General features: G+C 36.5%; 1 protein-coding gene across 2 annotated transcripts; it reads right to left on the bottom strand.

Moving 5' to 3' along the window:
- Positions 1-5,533: 5,533 nt before the first annotated feature.
- On the bottom strand, positions 5,534-11,806 carry LOC132051523 (3-phosphoinositide-dependent protein kinase 2). 2 transcript variants are annotated; one of them, XM_059442659.1, is made up of 12 exons: positions 11,481-11,806; positions 10,822-11,097; positions 9,784-9,964; positions 9,592-9,644; positions 9,090-9,191; positions 8,902-9,010; positions 8,715-8,793; positions 8,276-8,441; positions 7,449-7,583; positions 7,180-7,346; positions 6,056-6,278; positions 5,534-5,875 (listed from the first exon to the last, which is right to left on the bottom strand). In XM_059442659.1, exons 2-12 carry the CDS (start codon positions 10,975-10,977, stop codon positions 5,792-5,794), a joined length of 1,455 nt encoding a protein of 484 aa, XP_059298642.1. In that variant the 5' UTR covers positions 10,978-11,097; positions 11,481-11,806; the 3' UTR covers positions 5,534-5,791. The 2 variants fall into 2 exon arrangements, with proteins under 2 accessions (XP_059298642.1, XP_059298643.1); XM_059442660.1 differs by having other exon boundaries at positions 11,683-11,804.
- Between the last annotated feature and the right edge of the window lie 14,490 nt (positions 11,807-26,296).

Below are 26,296 nucleotides of genomic sequence, written 5' to 3'. Positions count from 1 at the left end.
CATTTTCTCTTTCTGAATCCCCAAAAATTCAATTTGAGGAACAACTTTACATGCATTGGAGACAAAAGCAGCCAGCTATAGATAGAGGCGGTAAAATGGCTAAATGGTTCCCCATATCTTACACCTAATACATCCTTCCTTGAGTGTGCAATGCCAGTATATAGTACTCCCTTTATCCCAATTTATGTGACACAGTTCGCATCTTGAGAGACAAATAGTTTAATTTTGATAGTAAATTCAGATATGAAATCTTTAAGTTTTTTGAAATAAAATGTACATGAAAAATTGTAGTGGAAGTGAAATGTCGTCAAAGTCCGGTTGCAGCGAACACGTAGGTCCTCCGATATAATGCAAACTAATACCGACAATTAAACATGAAATTGGTTATGCGGTTTTCTTTTGTGTGGAGAACGTATAAATAACCGCTGACTAAAAAGTTTTGCATACAATGTGTGTGTGTTTGTGTGTGTATATTGGTTAGAAAGTAATAAATATTTTTGGCCGAACAACTGTATAACTGCCCTTTTGTTTTCTTAACTAGTATTCATATCCACGCGATGCGCATCGGGTCTCAAAGGAAATTAATCATAAAAAATATTAACTTATTTGTTTGATATAATAAAACTTTTGACATATTTAAAATCAACAAAATTTTGGGATAATAAATAGGGAAAAGGACATTGTGGCCATCAGAAATTTGTTCCGCCCACGTTTGGGCTTAATACCCCTAGTTGGCTGTTCGGCCCAAAGTATTGTCAAGCGCTAGCCTAGCAGCCCATTTACTAAAAAAAATCAGATTATTTGTGGCGATCGAAAAGTCGTCACTAAAAGGTTCCCTACAAAAAAAGAACATGACTTGTGCCGAGCTCGAGGAAAAAAAGTCATATTGAGCCTTGCAAAAATATCACAAAACATGTATAATATGTGTGTAATTAGTAAGTATACGTTAATTGAGCCTTCAAGAAATTTCCCAAAATTTTTATAATATGTGTAAAATTAGTATGTGTACATTAATTATACATTTATTAAACAGAAATAATACACCAATGATACATTTTCTAATTATACGTTGATTGTACATTTATTATACACAAATTATACAACAATGATATATTTTCTATACATATATTTAAAGGATACATATTCTTTACGATAATGATACAGGTTCTATACATATGATACATTTTTTTATACATATACAACACTGATACATATTCTATACAACAATGATACAGTTTATATACGTATGATACATTTTCTATACATATACAATAGTGATACATATACAATAATGATACAGTTTATATACATATGCTGGAATTAGTTGAAAAATGGTTAGAAAATGGAATTATTTTGAAAAGGCTAAAAAATGACTTCTACGATTCTTGGGCCGTGGGATGTTAATAGTTTCACCCGGATGGTTATGTGTCCTTTTCCCTAATAAATATAACTATCAATATAGTTATACTAAATTTAACGTCATCAATGATTTATACTTAAGTAAAACTTTTATACTAAAAATTTAAATTGAGACTTAATATTCTATCACAATTGCAATTATTTTAGACGTTTTTATATGAAAAAACATATTCTTATCATATCTCATTGACATATTTAAAAAAGGTTATGATATTAAAAAATAATTACTAATTAATTGACTTCTATATTTGTCTGTTTAACTTGTTAACATATGGGAATATAATTTTATCTTTTAATTCAAATTTAATATAATCTTCCAATTCAAATTTCCAAACAAATCATACTTAGTTTTAACGCATCATCTTTTATTACAACTCAAAAACTAACCTCACTTAACTTAATTATATTGCCTATTAATATTGTCAAAAATTGTTACGTTGTCTTTTATTATTAGTCTGTTACTTGACTAATATCTTAACTCAACATTCTCCTTTTAGTATAACTGGGATAATTTAAGAGAGAACAATATTCATTTTTTTTTTCATAACACCTACCTCTCTGAAGATTATATCTATGCAGGATTATCATCTTGTTAATGATCTAACCAAAAGACTCCTAAGATGCTGCTACGAAGATGCAAAAGACCAAATTAAACCTAAAAATCGAAGGAAAACTTGAGGTAATATTTCTGAAATTATTACCTCCAAAATTTTCTTTTTTTCTTTCAATAAGCGGTATAATATGAATTGTCAATTCCTGTCATGTACTACTGATGTGAAGCTTTAGCGTGTAAATAGGCGTTTGGATATGAATTTAAGTAGGAGTAAAAATAATATTTGAAGTTAAGTTGAAAAAGGATATTCAGAAGTTGATTTTGTGCTTAGACTTGAAAGCACGGTTTAAATTTTGTGAGTGAAAACTTCCTAAAACCTATTTTTCAAACTTCAATTTCTATATTTCAAGTTTGAAATTGAAATAATTGACCAATTTTATAAACAAACACTGATTTAAAATAATCTCCAAAATTTTAAATTAAAAAAAAAGCTTTGTACAAAGTTAAGGTGTTGCCGTGTTATACTGCTTGCCCGTGGCTTAATGGATAAGGCGCCTGACTTCTAATCAGGCGATTGTGGGTTCGTATCTCACCGGGTGTGTGCTTCTTTTTTCGTTGGTACTGCTAAGCACAACTACTTAGGACAAGCATCAAGAAGGGGTGATTTTCATAACTTTGAAGTTTGAAATTAAACATTTCGAAATTTTAGCCAAATTTTCAAAATATCACTTGTGGCAATTAAAAACTTGTTTGAAATAACACATTGCGAAATTTTAGCCATATTGATCTAAAGCTTCCCATGCTTGAATGAGATTCTTTTTATTACCAATTCGAAGCCATTTTTGCAATTTCCAGCAACATTCTGGCAAGAAGTGTCTCTACATAAGTGCATCGGCAACGTCGTTGAACACTTTTTCACTTGGCAAATGAGGTAAACCAATAGACAAACTTTTTGGATCATGATCAAGTGACATTTTACTGATCGCATCAAAAGTAAATCTCTGAAAAGTGTCTTGCAAATCAAATGACATGCCCTGTTCTGATAAAAATCAAAAATTGGTCCGAGCCCGTTTTTAATAATGCACCACGTGTACCTCTTCAACAAAGTTTGGAACTTGGCATGAGTCATTAAGGACATCGTGGTCTTCCTATGTATCTCCCATAGTTCAGAATCAACATTGAAGATCCCATTTCCTAATTTATCAAAAATTTTACGGAACTCGAGACCATTTGGATAGTTTGAGAAATTCCTACTAAGAATATGATGGATATTTGCAGGATCTCTTGGGAATAACATGTTCATGTTGGCAACAGCAGGAGCACAGAACTCAAAATTGCTACTAGTTTCTACGAGAATGTCAGTGGAAAATTCATGGACACGATGAGCATTTCGAATCAGCCCAGGCAACGTTCCAAGAAGAGACCAATTTGTTGGCACTGAGCTTAATTTCCAACATCTATTTTTATGGTACCACCATGTCGAATAAGTAAAACATATGATGATAATCAAGAGAAAAAGAGAAAATTCAAGGACATCCATTTCTTTTTCAAACAAAGAAATAGAGATAGAGAGAAAGAGTTTGTTCATTACTGGCCTAGGATGAAGAGGTAAATTATACATAATGTCTCCTCTTTTTATACACGTTTCTAGATACTAATATATCGATAGCGGTCTGAGCCAAACCCCTACCAGTATATTAACAGTCTATAAGTGTCCAGTGCATTGTATAGGTTTTTAATGTGGAATGCTCAATCATACAAAAACTAGTTTGGTCATTGAGGAAGAGGTTAGGATAATGTCTCCCTCTTTCTACACTTTTGTAGATATTAATATATCGATAGCGGTCCGAGCCAAATCTATACATGTATATTAGCAAATCTATAATAGTCTAGTGCATTGTATAGGTTTTTATTGTGGGATGCTCAATTCTGCAAGAATGATTTGTTCATTCCTCGCATAGGATGAACAGGTTGGCAAAATGTCTCCCTCTTTTTATACAAGTTTCTGGATATTAATATACCGATAGGGGTTCAAGCCAAACCCCTACCAGTAAGAGCGGACCCAAGGGGGCAGAAGGGGTTTATCCGAACCCGCTTCGTCGAAAAATTACACTGAGTGTATAAGGTCAAAACTTTTATTTTCTGGTATGTATTATGTTTTGAACCCCTTTGACACAACTCAATAGCCTAGCTCAGTGGTCAAAAAATTTAGAGATAAGGGTCAAAAACACACCCTAACTATCACTTTTTTTTGAGTTTCATACCTGAACTATCATAAGGTTGAGAAAACTACCTAAATTATTATTATCTAGTTTGCAAAACACACCTGAATTAAATGTGTGAACTCACTCTCCAAAAGGCAAATGAAGGTGAAATTTTCTCAAAAAAATTGTCCACATGGCATAAGTAATGCTATGGTGGTACCTATACGGAAATTAAAAAATAATATTTTTTTTTATAAAAAAAAAGTGTATATATATATTTTTTTTAAAACTGCATTATTTTTTTAAAAAAATCTGGATTTAAAAAAAAAATATGAAAAAAATAATAATTTTTGTAAAAAAATATCAAAAAATTTAGAAAATCAGAAAAAAAATGATTTGAAAAATGGAAAAGTTGATTTTTTTTCAAAAAAAAAATGTGAAAACTAAATAATCATTAAAAAAAAAAAAACTTTTGCATTTTTTAAACTATTTTTTTATTTTCTATAATTTTTGATATTTTTTTACAAAAATTATTATTTTAAAACAAATAGTTTTTTAAAACAAATAGTTTTTTTTAATTTCCATGTAGGTGCCATTGTGACATTATTTATCCACGTGGACAACACTTGGCAACATTTTTATATAAAATGGAGAGTGTAGATTACATGCCATTCAAGAATAATTTGAGGTGTGTTTTGCAAATTAGATAGTGATAGTTTAGGTAGTTTTCCCAACCTTCTGATAGTTTAGGTATGAAACTCAAAAACAGTGATAGTTGGGGTGTGTTTTCTACCCTTATCTCAAAAATTTTAGGTGTTTTTTTACTAAAAGTTATGTTTCCGATTCAAAAAATGGCCATAGGCTTTAATACTTGTAATTATTCTTGGAATGTTGCCTGGGGGTATCATGGAAGGCAAAAAAATCTTGGGGTATAGTGAACAGAAAAGGATCATATTTGCCCTTCTACTATTAGCTATGTTCTCCCTTCGTACTTTTTACACATAGGTCTGCGTACACTCCACCCTCCCCAGACCCCACTTTGTGATATTTCACTGGGTATGTTGTTGTTGTAGTACCTTTTACACATATATGCCCCTACAATCATAATTTAGGTTTGGTATTTGGATAACAAGGTGTGAGCTTCAACTTGACTTGAAATTATTAGTTTCAAAATATAGTTGAAGCCCCATAAGAAATGGTTTAAAAGAAAGGAAAGATGGCTAGTTTGTTTTTGGAAAATAACAATTCTTGTTTCAGAATCAAAATTTTGCTCTGGAAAACCAGAATAATTGCTGTTTAATTTCAGACCAGAACAACTCTTGTGAGGAGCGGTTTTGAAACCAGACGAGGCAAAACAACTGAGAACTCACCATCTTCTTTCAGTTTCTGCATTTACAAGATTGTGCCTTACAAATGTGGATGTTCTTCATCCAAAAGAAAGCAGAAAAAACAAAAGAAAAACTGTGGTGAAATTTATATACTAGACTCTAGACCCGTAAATTCAGTTGTATTAATGAGTATTCCGTGGGAGAATCCGCACTTTGGATCCCCTATGGCCTCTACAATTTCATTTCTTTTCCAAAGAATGTAAGGTCGAAATTCAGATAAATAAATATCACCGGTTTTGGAGAGCTTCAATTGCCTTTTTCCACTGCGTTGCTCGTTGCTTGGCATCCTCAAATGACATAACTTTCTTCGGCTGTACGATCACAAGACGCATGTACATACAAAGATTGAGTTAAAACTCCAATAAGTTGGAAAATCATAACAACAACTCATTTACCAAAAGCAAACATTAAAAAAAAGTAAGAATGACGGGGGCTCTTAAGAATATAAAAAACAGCCAATTAGGTTTGCAGAGAAAGCAGCACGACTTAACTGTGCAAACCTTGAACTGTGAGGGGCTTATGACTTGAATACTAAGATCGTTAGAATTGTCGGACCATATAATGTTCCCTTTGACCACTAACTTTGAGGGGTCTACGTAGATCAACTTTGGCTTATTTGTCAGGATAAGCTGAACTTTCTTGCTTGTAAGCTTCTGTATCTTTTTCACATTGGAGATCATAAGAACGGATTCACCAGGCTCCAAAAACTGCTTCCTGTTCATGCATCACGAGAAACATGTTGACATGCATTAGCGATAGACAAGGAATGAGAGAGGGAAAGAATTAAGGAAAATAACAAAACAGAGGATTTGGCCTAAAGCAATCTATCGCACAAGCCCTGCCCATAATGAAGCATGCATTTAGGGTTTTCCATTTCCCTCTTAACAATTCTAGAGGAGTAGTTTAAGAAAATCAACATAGGCTTAGCAGAGTAATAACAAGCTTCTACACGAAACTTAATGTAAGACATTCCTCCACATACTTGAAGGCTATTGGTTTGCACTACAAGTTGGTACTGATTAATTAATGAAGCAAAGATTACTTTCCTTTTTTCCCAATTAGGAAACATAAAGAGTTTCAAAAGCTGAAGAGATATGCAAGAAACTGGCAACCAAGAGCTAAAGAACACTTGTAACTGCTCCGGTCCAACTGTTAAGATATTATCCGCTTTGGGCTTAGGCCCGCAGGGATTTTGTCCCATTGGATTTACCCAAAAGGCACCTCAACAGTTGATTATGAACTCATTCTTATAAGGTCCCTAACCTTCTTCTTCCATTCCAATGCGGGATTCGCCAAAGGTGTAATGTGCGCCCTTTTTCAGAGGCTTGCCCTCCGCCATGGGCATCACAACACTTTTTACATGTTGAAACACAAAGACCAAAGTACAGAGTAGACTAGCAATTCAAAGAAAATAAGCTATAGTTTCTTTTCCTTGTTCCATTGATGGAAAAAAAGGCATAATTGGGTCCAATTGACTAGAGCTCTTTCTGCTACATAACACTTGTAGCTCCCACAACAAGCAGCAGCAGGGACATTTTGAAATAATAAAGCTAGTCATTGTTAAAAGTCATACCAAGAAATTGCAGCTAAAATATTCCAGAGGTGTTGAACCTACCATTTTGAATCAAAAGAGTCAATTGAAGCAAGCCTAGTAATGCTACCAGCTTCAGAAGAGGATGTTGTGCCACTATTTCCATCATTGGTTCTAACTGAACCATCCCCAATATGTGAGGGATTCCATGAAGAATCTTGATCTTCACCACTGCTACGAGTAGAGTGCGCCTGAAGATTCGACATACCCTTTTAATACTTCTTTGAACTATCATCTTTTTGAACAAAGTGAGATACGGCTTCAAAGATAAAAATAAAAGGAACTGACAATACTTTTGGCTCTGCAGCAAGCCGTGGAGGAGTTTGTAACCTTAAATTATCCCAATCAAGCCCGCTAAAGAAAGGATGGTTTTTCAGTGCTGCGTAACCATCAGGTCCCGCACCTGGTCTTCGGCTAGGATCAATATCCTGTGTCGTTTGGATGCTAGTTAGTTGGGAAAACAGAGATGCACAAATGTATAACATGTGTACTATTGTAAATATAAGCACAGGCAAAATTTACGTGCTTCTTTTACTTGGAATAAGATACATTTTTAAGACTACATTCTATTGAAAATGCTGAAGATGTTTATCAAATGCGTCCTGCATTATTTTAGGATGGCACATTTGTGCCATGTTGGAGACAGTATCTTCTCTACCTACGAAAGAAGGAGAAGGTATGTAGTCCTACAGACCAGAATACTGTAGTGTGTAACCCAAAATGGCAGAAGATGCCAGACGCAAGCATTGGATGTTTCATAAAGCTAAAAATCCACTATTGCCAAAAATCTTTCCTTCTTTTTTAGTAAGGGTGTCAGCCGATTCATCCTAAGTAGCTAACCGAAAAGGAACTGACTGAAAGGACTGATAAGAGAAAAGACAAACAAATAAGTCTATCTGAGATCTTATCCCTGCTTTAAGATCTACTCGTGGAATAGAATGAGCTTAGTGCATCAGCAAAATGCATTAGTCAAAAACATTTGCCTAAGCTCATCATTAATTAACTGATAAATAAATTGATATGAATATCAGAAAAGAAAGACAAAAAAGAAAGAGTGGGGAAGAAAAAAGAGGAACCACAAGGAAATGCAAGTAAAGATTAAACAGGAATTATAGCTTACGAGCAACTGATCAATGAGATCTCTGGCTTCATTTGAAAAATAATTCGGAAACCTGATATCTCTGGCAATAATTCTTTGAAAAATGAGCCATTCACTGGCATCTTTAAATGGAGAAGTTCCTGAAAGCATTTGATACAAGGTGCAGCCAAGTGCCCAGAGATCATTTCTGGTAGAACATGTGCAAAAGGAATAATTACGTTTTCATTCAAATATGCATAATTCAGAAAACACCAGCAAAGAAGTGTATAGAAACTAATACCAATCAGCTATGATTCAGAAGAAGAAAAAGTGCACATACAGTTTCCATTTGGTGATATATAATTGGACTAAGGCTTAGTTGAATGATATAAATTTCCGAGATTTGGCTTCCTACAACCTGACTTTTAATACAAAACAAATGAGGTAAAAGACTTGGCTTTTCCAAGGAAAGGGTCCATACCCAAAAGTTGCAGGAGAAGAATTTAACACTTCAGGTGGGACATATGCAGCTGTCCCCACAAAAGTACATGCCTTGTCATCTGGATAAAAGAAAGGCCACCAATTCAGTAAAGACAATGACATCAAAATATCCTATCTTATATGATTGTGATTTCCGTGGAAGTAACCTCACAGCAAACAAGATATACCTGATGCTGCATTTGGAAGCACTGTTATTCTGCTATCCTGCATGGGCTTTACACTGCCAAAGTCGGCGATTTTAATATGTCCATCTGCGGTAAGTAGCAGGTTCTCTGGCTGCCATAAATAAAATTTTCAAAATTGTCCTAGTATATTCTGCTGCCACAAGCCCACAACAGTCACATCGTAAAGGTACCTTAATATCTCGATGAATCAATCCCATACTATGTATATATTCAAGAGCATCTGCAACTTCAGCTGCATAAAAACGTGCCTCATCCTCACACAAACGACCTTTCTGCCCCAACCAAAGTAAAAGTTTAATAGGATATAATTTACTTGCTTTCCAAGCAAAAAAGAATGGGAGTGGATTGTGGAATTGTTCACACACAATAAGAAATCCTTCGCTGGCAATGATATCAGAATAGCTGGACGGGGAATATTTAGAGAGATGATTATTCTTTCTGGAAGTAACAGAAGACAATTTCAGATTCAGGAAGTCAACTACACTACAAAGTTCAATAAGAAAATATGTTACTGAGAGAAGTCCTAATACGCCATAAGAGGTTCACTAGTGATAAAATTTTTCTTTTCTGATTTATGTTGTGACTTTCAATGCTTATGGCAGAAATTAAAAGAATACAGGCATCAAGGTTCTTCATGCTGTTTTTTATTAGCAAGTTTCTTAATTTACTCACCCTGGTAATTTGATCAAAAAGCTCACCACCTTCACAGGACTCCAGCGCCATGTCTTCACAAGAGGGTAAAATGAAATTAGAAGGAGAAAGATCAATGTTCGACAAGAAATGCAAGACATAAAGAGTGGAAAATGATCCTTAACAGAGAATGTGTAAAATACTAACATATCAGAAAATGTGTAAAATACTCACATAGTGAAAAAGTGTCTTGGAAGGTGAAAAATAGTCTCACAATACCAGGATGATCTAGCTGATCAAGTACAATTCTCTCTAGTTTCACATAAGCAGTCTTATTTTCTTTAGTGATGAACTTTTTGTCCATTATCTTCAAGGCATAAACATTCCCCGTGTCTTTCTTTTTAGCTCTGACGACCTGGTAGTGTACACAATTTGCACCCAAAACTTCAATTAGCATTCATGATCTATTTACCCCAGAGGAAAAGAAAGAGGGGTGAAAGAAGAAAGATCACATATAAGAAGATTTTTGATAGTTACTGATATAGGCTAATAGGACGACCCTCAACTGTGCAATTCCTGAACTGGACCTCTGATTTAGGAGTGTGATCACCAATTAATGCCACCAAGCATTGCTTGACAACTAAAATACATTCCAAAGATGAACTCACTAAAAAGATTTTCTCTCATCTAAGAGACTACGTTTGCAACAAAAAGATAATCTTCCAATGTGTGGGGCATTTGGCAGATACTTTATTACAAAAGCATATTGCTGGTTTCAGCTGTTGACTATCAACAAGTGAATCACAGAGAAAATTGCTAGAAAATGAATAGAGACATCTGAAAGAATATAAATGACACCTGAAATCAACAAGACAACTCATTCTATCCAAAAGTATAAGTGACATTTCTTACAGTTTCCCAACCAAGTATGGTATTGACATAACAAATGGAACCTTGGAAAACAAAATTCATGGTCGACATTTCCAACTAATACCAAACTCCACTCCATCTCACCAAGGGGGGCCAATGACATGGAAGGTAAAAGTGGAAGAAGAAGCATGTTAAACCAACACACCACTAAACCATTAGAGCAGAAAATAAATAAAGCAAGATAATAAAAACAAGACAACATCACCACACATAATCCAAAAGAAAAAAAAAAAAAAAAGAAGAAGAAGAAGAGGAAGAATCTCACACTAGACTGCTTCCAAATACCAAATAAAGACATAAACAGAAAAAAAAAAAAAAAAAAAAAGAGGATAAAAATCAGACCTTGGAATAAGAACCAACTCCATAGATCTTTCCCAATTCAAAATCTTGAATAGTGAAATTCTCCTGAGGTGCTCTGAATGCAAAGCTCTTAGATCTCTGAGGATTTGGTGAACTCTTCTCTATCCTAAGCTTTGAATCTAATTCTTGCTCCATCATCACCTTCCCTCCAACATTTCACCCTAAAATTCCTTCTCTCATATCTTTTAATCTGTTTTATTTCCTTCTTTTTCCCCCTAGAGAATCAGGGGTTTCACTCCCTCCAAACTTTTTCAATCCCTGCAAATTTTGGCACAAGATTCAATTTTTACCATTGAATAACAGAAACAAGAGAACCCATTACACATCAGGTCAGATTTTCTTCATATTATACTCCTTTTTTTATTTTCTGAAAGACCAACCTGATAAGGCCAATCCACATGAGAAACAATGATTCCTTATACATGCATATATGATATCTGTGCATATAAAAGATAAAAAAAACCACCTACATGTATGTATATGCAAAAATGTATGAACTTTAAATATCTTTTTTATCTCAAAACCCTAGAAAGCAAAGCTGAGATAAATTCATAAAGAAAGGTATGAATGGCATGGATGAAATATAATGCTGTACGAAATTCTGGGGATTGAAGAACACATGGAAATGAATGACGGGGTACGTTTTCATTTCATAACACTGCATTACCAATCAATTTCAATGATGATTTTATATCTCAATTCTTTGAACTGATGAAACACTTATATTAACCTCAAAAAATTGTGGGAGAAAAAGAATAATGGGCATAAATGTAAAGGGCCTGAAAAGTAGGAAAATCTGAGAAGTGTATGATTGGTGAGCCCTTCAAAAATGGCATCAGTTACATTGCATTGCATGCTGCCATGGCTTTGGTTCGTGAGTTGTGACTCAGTATCATTGGATTTTCCAAATTTGGCTCCATCTTTTTTGCTTCAAGACTTTAGTCCTTTTGCCTTATTTGGTAAATGGTGCAAAAGTTTAATTTTGTTATAATAACTATTTTATGATATGATATTATGTTTCCCTTGTTCTAATTTCTTTATAATAATTCTTTTAACAAATTTATTATTAATCTTAAAAAATTGTGATAAGACTAATTTGTCTTTTTTATTAGAGTTAATACCTAAAAGACCCTCTAAATTATTCATGTTTTGTCAGTTTAATACTTAAACTATGTGATATTGTTGTTACCTCTTGAATGATAACATTTTCTTTTTAAAACTCTTTATAGTGTCAAATGGCAACGAGATTGGTCTCACTCTTGTTGTAGTGTGTGGGAGACAAACAAATACGCCAAAAGAAGCCTTTTTTTTTTTTGTTTTGTTTTGTTGTATTTTACTGTTATTTTAGAAATATGAGTTTTTAACTGGATTTATCAATAAAAAATTTGGTCTTGCTAAAGCCACAACTTAGTAAAAATTGTCTGTACTTTGACCTTTCCAATGCCCTAACTTTCGAAAAAACATCAAAATTGGCCTTGACAAGCCATCATATGCAGTGGCGGAGTCAGGATTTCCGCCGAGGGGTTCAATATATAAAAAAATAAACATACGAAGAAGCCTAAGGGGGTTCAACATCTACTATATATACATTAAAAAAAAAATTAACCTTGTAAAAACAATGTTTTTAACACCCTCGGCTCTATGTGGCTGCGCCACTGATTATATGTCTAAAGTGCAGCTATTATATGTCTAGAGTTTGGCCTTGTCAAGACAACAATTTCAGAAAAACAAAATTGTCTGAATTTGGCCTTGCCATAAAAACTGTCTGAAGTTGTCCTTGGGAAGCAAGCCAAACTTCGAGCAAAATTGTTTGAAGTTTGGCCTTGACAAGGACACACTTCAGGAGAAAAATGTTGGGAGTTGTCAAACTTCATACACTATTTTTTTGCAACATCAGTCTCGTATATTTGATAATGTGCCTATGGGGGCATAGAAGGAGTTGATCCTGGTCGAGGTAAATGGAGTTGGGAATTCATACCCGGTGAGAGGGTGGATGTAATTCAGCTTGAACGAAGTGAGAGGGAGAATTACATTCAACTATTATATTGAAACATATTTCAGTGAAGATAACGATTTCTCAATATCAGATTTCAAAAATAAAGTGAACATATGATGCTTCGACTAATTTAGATACTAATGCGGGACTAATTTGCAAAGAATCTTCCTTTGATATTGAGTCTTCTGAGCCATACTGGAAATGATAATCCCTACGTAAAGATAATTAGTTGTCATCCTAGACACTGTCTTATTGGCCCATGCGAAACCACTCAGGGATATACTTGTGATAATCTGACCCTCAATTTTTAATAATTGTGTTTTGAGCATATATATATATATATATATATATATATATATATATATATATATATATATATATATATAAGATATTAATAATATTTATGATTTGTGGGGATGATATATATATAAGATATTAATAATATTTATGATTTGTGGGGATGATTTGGAAGGGGACTCGAGGGCTCGGAATGATTTTTGAACAAGTTGAAAACTAAAAACATGTTGCTGAAAAATCTTGATGTAGTGCAACCGCAATTGCGGTGCTTCTATCGCAAAATGGGAAGGTCTACCATTTTACTGAGCTCCACAAATGCAAACCTGTGATCCCAAAATGCAATATTAGAAAAAATGCAGTAATGTCCGCAAATGCGCAACTCGGAGTCCTGAAGCTTCTCTAATGCGAAGCTATGACCATAAATGTAGCAATTTTAATTGCAAATATGAACAGATTTGGGAGTATAAATTGGACAACTTTAAATTTTAAACCTAGTTATTACTCTTTGGGCAAAAAAGAGCTCGTGGGGAGATTCCTGGTTGGATTGGTTTCATTCAAATCATTGAGGTAAAGATTGCCTAATATCCTTATATTATTATACTTAATTTTGGTTGAATTTTAACTATAAATCATCGAATTGAAAAGACTTTAATGAAGGATTTTTGCCATAGTTTTTTGATTTAGAAGTTTGTGATTTGACCTAGCTAATTAAGTCAAAATCAAAACTTCATCATAAAATTGAATTCATGAGCTTATGGTAATCCGTTCATGCATCTATTCGATTTTGACTGAGGGTTGACTTTAGCGGGGCTGGCTTTAACTTTGACTTTTCCTAAAATTGTGGAAATTGATCGTTTAGCCTAAACTGATCGTTGGAGGTCGTTTGTCTGGAGGTCGGACCGTGCCAGGTTAGAAAAGTTTTATTGCGTTTAAGGAAAATGAGATTTAACCTCTTGATTACTTGTTTTTCTAACGTCATGATTTAGAACTTGCATTATTGGCTTTCAAATACCTAGTACGTTGTGAGACGAGCGCGTAGAAGGGCATATATGATATTTTGGGTTAAATATTGTGATATTTGGAACATTTCTTCTATGAAACTGTACTAATTTTTTTTAAGGCTTTGATATGATAATGCTACGATATCACAACATGATTTACATGTTATTTGCTAAATCGAACATGGCATACAATAATAATTAATCAGGACACATGTTATGACGTATTGATATGTGTTGAGATTCATAACATAGTTTAAATTTTATCAATTGATATTATTATGACTGCACTATGATACCTTATGTGCATATGATTTATGAGTTGAGATGGTGCTAGCATCATATGAGCTGGAGGAAGTACTCAATTCATGCATAGTTCGGGATAGCCATCACTGTGGACGAACTGGTGATATGCATAGTTGGTTGGGTTGTTGAGGAGGTGATGCTGACTATGGACTGTCTATTGAAACGCAAAGTTCAATGCATGTAAGATTGTGATTTATGGACGATCTATTGCAATGCGTAGGTACCACTATGACATTTGATTGATATAATCATGTATATATATTTTGTTAATTTAAACATCAATTTATACTTATATTAGATGTTATACTATGTACATAAAACACATAGTATTTTTAAAGACTTGCTCCACCAGGTATGACGGCGGGCGGGTTAGTGATCTTGTTGAGCTTAGGCTCATCCTTATTGTTGTTTTTGTTTATACAGATCCTAGTACTAGTATAGGTGTATGACTTCCTTGATCCCGTTCTAGTTAAGATGAGCCAACCGCTTTTAGAACATGGTGGCATGTATGCTCTATCTTTTGATTTTCTTTTTAGTAATAGTTGGGTCATTGATGTACCGTGCAATTATGTGTTTTTTATACCCTTTTCTTAAGCTCTGCTAGCCTTTTAAATAATTTTAATACCATTTCTTATGTTTATTTTGTGTATTTAAGAATTTGGAGTTGAAGTGTCAAGAATTGCAAAAATTGAGAAAAAGGCTGTTTTGCTGGTTGCCGAACCGGTTTGGTGTAGAATGCGTAGCAGAATTGGACAGAAAACCTGAACCATTTTGTCCATTACTGCTACCTCGACCCGATACATTGGTGAAATGGGTCGCTATGGGAGCAAAATGGGTAGCGAAATGGGAAAAGGGTATTTTTGGCAGATTTTGTAAAATTATTTTTTTTGGGCTATAAATAGAACTTTAGGTCATTTTGGCCCCACAAACTCATACCAACTCACAACAACTCATTCTCCAACACATTTTGAGAGCGTAAAAAAGGGAGAACAAGCTTTGAAAGCTAGGGTTTCATACCCATCACCTTGAAATTGAAGATTTGAAGCCATTAATGAGCATTTCTTAAAACTTCATTGCTTTATTTTCTTGCTTTATATTGTAATATTTGGTGTGGGTGATGACTTTGGACACAAAGTTGAAAGACATGTTGAGTAGTAATTTGTATTTGACTCATGTTGCTTATGTAGCGTTTTATTTACCATTATTTATGAAGAAATCATGTTGTTGCTTTAAAAAGGAATTAGCTAACCCTAGGACTTGCTCATTTACTTTGATTTAAACTCGAGAGAGGAAAATCAAAGTTGAATTAGATTAATTATAATGATTTTAGGCTTTAAACCTCATCTAATGGGTTTAACCTAGAGATAAGAAAAATCCTAGTGTAGCCTAAAATTGGAATGTGACTAATTCTTCTTAGATTGAGTAGAGAGAACTAGCTAACATAAACCCGCTAAATAGTCGAGAGACATCAGTAGGTACGTAATTGAGATTCCAAGGCTAAGAACATTTGATTTGCAATAAATAGTGGTAGTTTAACATTACATTGGATTATTATGAGTCTAAATAAATTGCTATGATCCAAAGCCCCGAATTTCTATGGCTAGTGCTTCCCATTAGTTAGTTTTATCTGTATTCAATTTCAAATAAAATCAAATATTTGAAAATTATTTGGCTTAGCTTAATTGGTGACAATGTCATAACTAGCTTAATTGCCTTAGTATATTGTTCCCTATGGATTCGACTCCAACTCTTAATTGGGAAAATTATATTGCAACAATTGTGTACAATTTCCCTTTGAAGAGTGGATTTGGATGTCATCAGTCATGCCCTGAATTCTGGTACTCAATTTACTTTAGTTGCCCCGTGATTGTATAATGGGTATTATTTCACACTTATACCATTAAAATATTAACTTCTGTTATCTTATGAAGTACTATTCATATTATTCGTTGTGTTATGAGTTCTCTTGATTTGAGAAGGATTGAGTTATTTAATTGGAGGATTCGCCTGTGGGATAGTGGCTTTTCAGGTGCCCGTCATGACTCACAAATTTAGATTGTGGCAATACTATGCTCTCATGTTTATTATTCATTATTGTGTCGGAATAGTTTGTACTTTTGAGAAGTGAGAAGATTCACATCGAAAGGGAATAAAAGAATGTTAGAACTTAAATAAAGTGACCAACCAAATATTCTTGAATAGTAAAAATTTCACTGGGCATCCTATTTGGTCACCCTTATGTAATTTGCATCCATTTTTTCAAAAAATTTAACCGATACTTAAATTATCAGTAATTTAAATAGAAACAACTTCTTGTTCTCCTTAAGTCCTCGTCCTCCTCATCTCCTTCTCCTCCTCCTCCTCCTCCTTCTTCTTCTATTTATGAATTTATAGCAATTGAAGTATCATGAAGAAATGAGTCTTGAATTGCAAATATGAAAATCAAGTTTAAATCAAGTGGGTGTTATTGGAAAAGTTTGAAAATATTGACACCATTATTGCAAAATAAATTTGTTATATTTGTTGTTATTTTGACAAATTGATTATTGTTGTTTGTTCTTTAAGATATTTGGAACTTATGTTTCAAATTTGAGCTTATATGGGATAGATTTGTGTCACGACCCAAATAACTAATTGTGTGGGCACCTACCGTTTCCACCTAGTAGGCTAACCCGTCCCTTAATGATTAATTCAAAACAACAATTAAAATAAATAGAAGCAGTAGAAGTGTAAATCATAGATAGATATAAGTGCGGAATCTAAATACAACCCCCAGATCTGGTCTGAATCATACAAGATCATCTAAGTAAATGTCTACAAATACAAGTCCACAAGTGAAAAATATCTACACGATGGAAGTAAGTCAAGACAAAGATAGATGAGTCTCCAGGTAACGGCTTGTCAGATGCTCCCCTATACACTCGAATGCCTGGCCTCGTAATGATCACTCGCGAAGAGTAGAAGTGCAGCCTATCATGAACTCTGCACACAGAAAAATAGTACCGCAAGGTAGTATCAGTACAAACACTATATACTGGTAGGTATCATAGTCCAACAATAGTTAGATAACATATATAAAGAAAGGAACTGAAGAATTGACATGCTAGCAATCAAGTACAATCACAACACAGTCCAAGAATCAAGTAACGCAAGTGATAGGAATATCAACAGAATCAATGTGATGTATGAATGAAATAATGAGTGCATGTGCAATGAAATGATATGCACTGGCCAAATGCCTGTCTCCGTACACACATGCTACGGACGGAATAACTCCACGTCATGATAGTCATGACCCATGAGGGACCCGTAAAGTCCACATACTAGTCACTCCGCACACAGCCCAGAGATGACTCCACAACACTAACTACTCCGTGCATAGCCCAGAGGTGGTTCCATATCACTAGCTATTCCACACACAACCCAGAGATGGCTACTATATCAAGTATGTCAAAAGAATCTCGGATGTTTCCTTCTCACTTATCATCATCATCAACAATCACAAGTACTATCAATGTATCATGGAAATGAGGATGAATACATTGCATAATAAAAATATCAAGTGAACTTATATCAATCCCAATCGTGCCACACAGGGGCACATATCACAATATCAATATCAAACCAAGCTCTTTCCTCTATCCATGATAATGTTAAGATAAGTCAGAGACAACCGTATCACAACCACAATATGGCAACTAAGTAACAAGTCCAATATCACACATATGGCAAGACAATACACACCAAGATGCGACAAGCCCACAAATCAACAACAATACAAATCCTAAGTAATCCATCCCAACTTCAGTACCCGAAGGCGTAACATGATTTCTCTGATAATAACATATGCTTCGCTAACCGGAGTCTAACTAAAGGTAGTTTCTAACCTACCTCGCTCAGAGCCGGAGCGCGAACAATCATATCGAGAACGCCTTACTTAGAAGAAACCTCTAAATACTCAAAGTCTAGCCATTATCGAATTCTAAGTTACAAACAGGGAACAACGGTACCCATATTGCTATACACTCATTTGAATCAAAATCAATTAAGTAAAAGAGGGAAAACGGGCCCACATGAGTAAAATGGGTATTTCAAAGGTGGAATCAGCAAACCAACGTTCTAGAAGTTCAATTCTACTCCCCAGTTGCTAAATTAGCTCAAGTATCCATCATTCAAGGCAAAACCCCAATTTGGGTATAAACACTTACTTTGAGCATTTTAATTTCTCAACTAGAATGGAAGATTCAAGCCTATTGGTTACTAATTCATGTAATTCCATGCTTAGATTAGTCAAATCCATCAATTAATCTCATATTGGAAGACTAAAATTCAATTAACAAGATATAAGTCAAAACTCATCTTCTTCCTTTAGTTCTATAGATTTTCTACCATAGATTCAAGCTTAGAAAAGGTAATTAAAAGAAAGCAAGGTTGGAGAGACTTACCCCAAGAAGAATCCACCTAGAACCTCTTCAAATCGTCTTAAAGACACTTAGGAGAAATTATTTTGGGAATGGGAAATGAAGGGTTTAACTTAACATTAAATACATTTTGAATTAGCATTTTTAGCATTTGGAAATGGTCCGCTCGATGAAAAACCATCCGTATTTGGAGCGGATTCCTCAAGAACTCCAAGATCGTGCGCCGCCGTGGACCGAGCCTCGCCGAGGGTCCCCGGCCCGCATGATGTCTCGCTTGGGGGGGGGGGGGGGGAATCAGGCACCAGAACTTTATGGTTTTTCACCAATTTCTTCCCAAAATCCGACAATCACCCGAGATCTTCCACATGCAAACTAGGCATATAAAAATACATAAAAACACGCTATGGACTCACTCGTTTTCTCAAAATTCCCAACGGAGGTCTATTTGACTGGGTCAAAACCCAATGGCCAAAAATCAACTTTCTAACCAATAACCCAAAACGCTCCCGAGTGCCTCGAGAATCGAACTGAACATCCCTCCAAGTCATAATCGACCATCCAGACCTCTCAAAATCTACGAATTTTCAAAAAAATCCGTTTACTCAAAAGTCAACTATCAGTCAATCATTTTTCACTTTAAGGCTCTATTTCTCACAAGTTATCATAAAACTCGCCCGATTACATCGAGAATCGTGCCACCCATCCCATACCAAAATCGTACTATCAGGGCTCAAGGAAGGATCAACGGAGGTAAATGGGTCGAAATCACTATAATGACCAAACGGACATCAGATACCAATTAAATAATCGTTCGTCCTCGAACTACAAAGGAAGGAAACGGGGAAAAGTACCTTAGTCGGCAAATTGATATTTGGTATGCGTGTATCGGACTCGCTTTCACTGTGGCCTCGTAACGGAGACGATGCTTCCATTGCACGTTAACTGAAGCTATCCTTGGGCTCAACTTTCCCCTCTTACCAAATCACATAACACCCGTAATGGGTGAAATCTTCAGAAGAACACTGTGGCTTCCATAAAATCCGAATATTGAACCTTTAGTCCGCCGTACACGCTTTTGTCGACTGCGAAAGCGCAGGGAAGCTTTTCTTGAATTAGCTTCACCTTGTACAAAGACTTCCTCAGCAAATTTGTACCCCAAAGTCTCACTTCAAAAGCATCAAACCACCCAATAGGAGAACGACACTCTGCCCGTATAAGGCCAAGACTATAGTGCCGTATCGATACTCGAATGGTAGCTATTGTTATACGCGAACTACGCGAGGTAAGAATTCTTGTCCCAATGTCACGACCATGGAAGTGAGTCGTGAGCGAGTGCTGTTCTGCGGTGACCAAACACCCCTATGCTCGTATCTAAATAACACTAAATAACAAGGGCCCATAAATAACTCGATACGGAACTATACTAACTCGAAAGAAGGGCAGCCGTGAACTACTGACACAATCTGTATATATATATAAAAAATTTGGAAAGAACAATACCAAGCCAACTAGGCCACTACTATCTTTTGTACACGAAAGAATAGGAGGCGAAACGAGGCTAAATCTCACATGTCATCTCTTTGTCTATTTGTCTACAAACCTCTGCGTAATAAAGGCTATAGAAAGGACGGGACGAGAGACTAGTGTTACCCGTAAACATGTATCTCAAAAAATAGCGTACCAAAATGTATCGTATCAAGTGGAGCGCACCGACTACGAACGAGGGAAATCCTGCGGGGGCGGATCGTATCTCCCCGGCCACCGCACCGGCCTCTTGGTATGAACGCGGCCCAGAACGATAGGGGAGTTAGTACAAATAATATACCGAGCATGTAAGGCATAAGAACATCAAGTACATAAGAATGATGAGACATTTGAAATATGAAGGCAAATCTTAATATCTGAATGCATCTATATAACATGAAAGTGCCTCTGAGGGTGTATGACATGCATAGGTCATAATATAACTGTTAGTGCTGTGGAACGTACAACCCAATCCATATCCCATATGTTAGTGCCGAGGAACGTACGGCCCGATCCATATATCATTATCATCATCATCACTGTGCACCAGCTGATCAAGTGGTAATGCGTATATAATGCATATCCCTTTCCCCATACCCCATATACATATAATATACGCTTATATAACTCCTTCTGGTCATAGGTCAATGTGCATATGTATAAGTGAATGCAATGCATAAGTAAAATGAATACATAGGACTCTCGGAGTGACATAGGGTCGTACTACCTCCGATATACATCTTTGAGCTAATATCATCAATATAAGAACTTTCAAGACCCATGAACAGAAGGAACAATCATAAAAGGGGTACAGGGACATCAGTGACTGAAGTACTCTTAGTGCTTTTAAGAGTAGAGTAATATGGAAGCTCGTTTACTCGCTTGTTGGTTCATATCATAAGATCATGGCAAAAATGAAAGACAGATAGCCTTAACATACCTTCACATCTTCTTAATCACTTAAGTTTCTCCTTCCAAGTTCGCAAAGTCTACATTCAAGAGGATCATACTAAGATTAAGTCTTGAAAACATTCTTAAGTTCAAACTAGTATTATTAACGAATTGACGAAATTTGGGTAGCATTTCCCCTATTTTATCGACTTCCACTATATCATAAAACAGCTCCCAATCAACAATAACATTATCATCAATTCCATAATCAAGAGACTTCATTTAATGCCCAAAACTCCTTTTCATAATCAACACACAACAACAATTCCAACACAACTCTATATACACTTGTATACCACACTTCCTCATCATCATTATTACCATTCCTAGCAAGATTATGCTCAAAATACTCCAACAATTACAACTCAATTTAATTTATTACTCAAAATATCATCAAACCCACATTTGAACTTCCTCTTTTGCTTTCTTCCCTCAATCAAGTTATTCAACAACTAGACATTCTTAATAGCATGAAAATAGATGTGAAAACTTACCTTAATCACACAAGAGCAAGCTTTGGATCAACTATCCCACTTGAATGAAACCCCAACTTCAACACCAAAGAAATTCTTGGGTTCTACAAACCATGATGAGCCTCCCAACACTTGATTCTCTCGATTTTTGCCTCTTGATCCTTGATTTCACTTGGGTTTTGTTAAATATAATAGAAAGAAGGTTCTAGAGCTCTCAAGAAGTTGGGAAATGTTGGAAATGAAATAAAATTAGTGTTGGCCGAATATATATAACTTAAACAAAATCTGGGCCGACTCAGTTTTACAGTCAACTTTACGGACCATAAAACTTATACGGTCTGTATAACTAGACTGTAAATCCTGACCAATGATTCTCCCTCCTCTGAATCAATTTTACGATGGGAGTCAGCCAATTATGTAAAACATTAGACGGCCCGTATAATTGGATTGTAAATCTTCACCAGTGGTTCACCCTTTCTAGGACCAATTTTCGGAGGAGTTTAGCCAGATATACGGTCCGTAAAATATTATACGGTCCGTATATCCGACCGTAAAACCCACTTTTCCCCTGAAACATTTTCTCGTCAATTTGTTCAATTTTTAATCCGTCAAATACCTGCTAAACACGAACTTAACCCTTATAACTATGAGATAAACTTGTCTAATCTCATTTAACCTTGATAACCCCCATATCCAAGATTAGAACCACTAATGCACGGCGAATCTCAAAGTACAAAACCACGGGGTGTAACACCTAATGACCACCAAAATCAATAACGCAAGCGCTCAACATATCCTTAAGCACCTGAATAGTCCTCTCGGATTGACCGTGTCCTCTGTGGATGAAATGCGGTGCTAAGATCTAACTGGGTACCCAACTGACTCTGCTAAGTCCTTAAGAAAGGGAGGTAAACTGAGTACCTTGGTCTAAAATAATAGAAATAGGAACCCCATGCAATCGCACTATCTCTCGGATGTAAATCCTTTCCAACTTATCTGCATTATAAGTAATCTGAACTGGGATAAAATGAGCAGACTTAATCAACCCATCAACGATAACCCAAACTGAGTCAAACTTGCCTAAGGTCTTCGGAAGACCTACAACAAAATTCATAGCAATCCTGTCCTACTTCCACTCGGGAATAGGCATCCTCTGAAGCACACTGCCAGGTCTCTGGTGCTCATACTTCACTTGCTGGCAATTCAAACACTGAGCAACGAAATCTGTAATATCTCTCTTCATCCCCCTTGACCGTAGTGTATTTCAAATCACGATACATCTTAGTCGCACCTGGATGAATAGAATACCGAGAACTATGGGCCTCTTCTAAAATCAAACGAATCAGACCACCCACACGAGGAACGCACACACGTCCCTTAATCCTTAAGACTCCCTCATCATCAATCACGACCTCCTTGGCCTCACCACTCAATACCTTATCACGAATCTTACATAACTAAGCATCATCAAACTGCTATGCCCTGATCTGCTCCAACAGAGATGATCTCCCCTTTACACATGCTAAAATCATGACCGAATTCGAAATATCAAGTCGCACATGACTGTTAGCCAGAGTCTGAACCTCCATGGCTAAAGGACGCTCCGAAGCAATCAACCGAGCTAAAATGCCCATATTCACTGCCTTTCGGCTTAATGCATCAGCTACCATATTAGCTTTGCCCGGATGGTATAGGATGGTGATATCACAATCCTTAAGCAGCTCCATCTATGTACGCTGTCTAGAATTGATATCCTTTTAGTTGAGCACATGCTGTAGACTACCATGATCGGTGAATACCTCACAATGAACCCCATACAAATAATGCCTCCAAATCTTTAAAGCGAAGACTACCGCTGCCAACTTCAAATCATGAGTAGGGTAGTTCTTCTCATGAATCTTCAGCTGCTTAGAAGTATAAGCAATAAATTTTCCCTCTTGCATCAACGCGGCGCCAAAACCAACACGGGATGCATCACAATATACTGAGAAATCCTTACTTGGGTAATGCCAAAATTGGGGATGTAGTCAACAAGGTCTTGAGCTTTTGAAAGCTCTCTTCATAAGCATCAGACCACTTGAAAGGTACCTCTTTTGAGTCAATCGAGTCAGGTGAGAAACAATCGAAGCAAACCCTTTCACAAACCGACTATAGTAACTAGCCAAACCCATGAAGCTACAAATCTCAATCATAGAAGTGGGCCTCGTCCAATCTCTAACATCCTTAATCTTCTTGGGATCAACCATAATCCCGTCCTTTGACACCACATGACCCAAGAATGACACTGAATCAAGCCAAAACTCACACTTAGAAAACTTGGCATAAAGCTCCTTTTCTTTCAATAACCCAAGGACAATCCTCAAATAACGCTCATGCTCTTCCTTACTATTCGAATAAACCAAAATATCATCGATAAAGACTATGATGAGAGAATCCAGGTATGGCTTGAAAAGGCCATTCATCAAATGCATGAAAGCTGCAGGGGCATTCGTAAGCCCAAAAGACACAATAAGAAATAATAAGAAACTCGTAATGACCATAACGAGTCCTAAAGACTATCTTCGGAATAACTTCGGCTCGAATCTTCAGCTGGTGATAGCCTGACCTCAAATCAATCTTAGAGAACACAAAAGTACCCTGAAGCTGGTCAAACAAGTCATCAATGCGGGGAATATGATACTTATTTCGAATGATAACCTTGTTCTACTGGTGGTAATCAATACATATTCGTATCGTCCATCTTTTTTCTACACAAATAGCATGGGATCGCCCCAAGAAGAGAGGCTCGGTCTAATGAAGCCTTTACTCAAAAGATCCTGCAACTGTTCCTTTAACTCTCTCAACTCGGTCGGTGCCATCCTATATGGCGGAATGGAAATAAGGTGAGTGCCCAACTCTAGATCGATACAAAAGTCAATGTCACGATCGGGTGGCATACCCGGCAATCAATAGGGAATGCCTCCGCGAACTCGTACACAACATGCGCAGACTCAAGTGACATGGAATCAAGACTAATGTCACGAATATGGGCCAAGTAGGCCAACCAACCCTTATCAACTAACTTCTTCACGCGGAGATTGAAAATGATCTTCTTCGGGGCGGGACTAAGAGTGCCCGTCCACTCACGTCTAGGAATACCTAGCATGGCTAACATGACTGTCTTGGCATGATAGTACTAGATCGTATGGTAAGGGGACAACCAACTCACGCCCAAAATGATGTCGAAATCTACCATATCCAAAATCACCAAGTCTACCCACATGTCATAACCCATAAAGTAACCAAACAAGATCGATAGACTCGATCAACTACTATCGAATCTCCAACCGGAGTAGACACGTGAATAGGTACATCTAGTCGGTCACAAGTCAAATCCCAACCTACAGAATGATAAGAAGACATATAAGAGAAAGTAGACCCTGGATCAAATTAGACTGACGCTACCCGATGAAAAACAGAAACGATCCTTGTGATCACAGCATCTGATGCCTCGGCCTCTGGCCTGCCGGGAAAAGCATAACAATGAGCACTACCATGACCATTCTAGTCGAACTGAGCTTCTCCCCTAGAGGCTTGAGAACCACCTCTGCCAGACTGATATCCACCCCTAGAGGAATACGAACCACCGTGGCCTGTAGGAGCATCGCCTCTTCCTGAAGAACTTCCCCGGCTACTAGAAGATGCCTGTGTCCTAGGGGTCTGGAACCCTGTTGGGTCCCACCCTGTCTCGATCGGGTGCACTCTCTCGCAATGTGTTCGGGATTACCATAAATATAGCATGCTCTAGATGTCGGAGGCTAAAACACTAAAGCTAAGGAACCGGAATAACCACCTCGATCGGCTGGCCGAGAATAAGAGCTTTCAGAAACCTGCCCTGAACTACTCGGCCTTGAAGGGCCGCCTGAAGAAATCTGAAGAGGTTACTAACTAGGGCGATTTGAATGTGGCTGATAGGTCCTGGCTGCCTGGCCCCCACCTCTAGAAGTCAATCCATTGTAACTACCATACTGACGGGGCATCTTCTCACTACCCCCACTAAGGGCTCAGGCCCTAGCTGACTCAACACTCGCAGCATGATCCACTACGGACTGAAAAGAAGCATCTATCACGACAAGCTGAAGACACATCATATATAGGGGAAGCACTAGTCCACTCACGAACTTGCTAACCTTATCTGACTCGGTCGGAATCTACTGCGTAGCATAACATGCCAAAAATAGAAATCGAGTTTCATACTATGCTACAGATATATCCCTCTGATGCAGGTGGATGAACTCATCTGGTCTCTGATTTCTTAAAGTACTGGGGACATACCTCTCTAGAATGCCTGATAAAACTGTGTCCAAGAGAGTGAAGGCAACCTAACGGGCCTGCAATTAATGAAAGACCTCCATTAAGTCTTTGCGTCCCCATGAAGCTGGTAAGATACATAGTCTACCCCATGCGACTCAACAATACCCATCTTATACAATCTCTCATGCATATCCATAA

This window comes from Lycium ferocissimum, chromosome 4 (assembly GCF_029784015.1).
Source record: "Lycium ferocissimum isolate CSIRO_LF1 chromosome 4, AGI_CSIRO_Lferr_CH_V1, whole genome shotgun sequence".
Classification (NCBI taxonomy): Eukaryota; Viridiplantae; Streptophyta; class Magnoliopsida; order Solanales; family Solanaceae; genus Lycium; species Lycium ferocissimum.
This window is presented reverse-complemented; position numbering and strand designations above follow the sequence as displayed.

What these genes read in the sequence shown, in the direction of transcription:
- LOC132051523 (XM_059442659.1), bottom strand. Translation starts at nt 10,977, where the DNA reads ATGATGGAGCAAGAATTAGATTCAAAGCTTAGGATAGAGAAGAGTTCA. An exon ending in ATCTCATTGATCAGTTGCTC is followed by an intron (nt 7,584 to 8,275) that starts GTAAGCTATAAT and finishes CAAACGACACAG; the next exon opens with GATATTGATCCTAGCCGAAG. An exon ending in CACAGTTCAAGGTTTGCACA is followed by an intron (nt 5,876 to 6,055) that starts GTTAAGTCGTGC and finishes GTGATCGTACAG; the next exon opens with CCGAAGAAAGTTATGTCATT.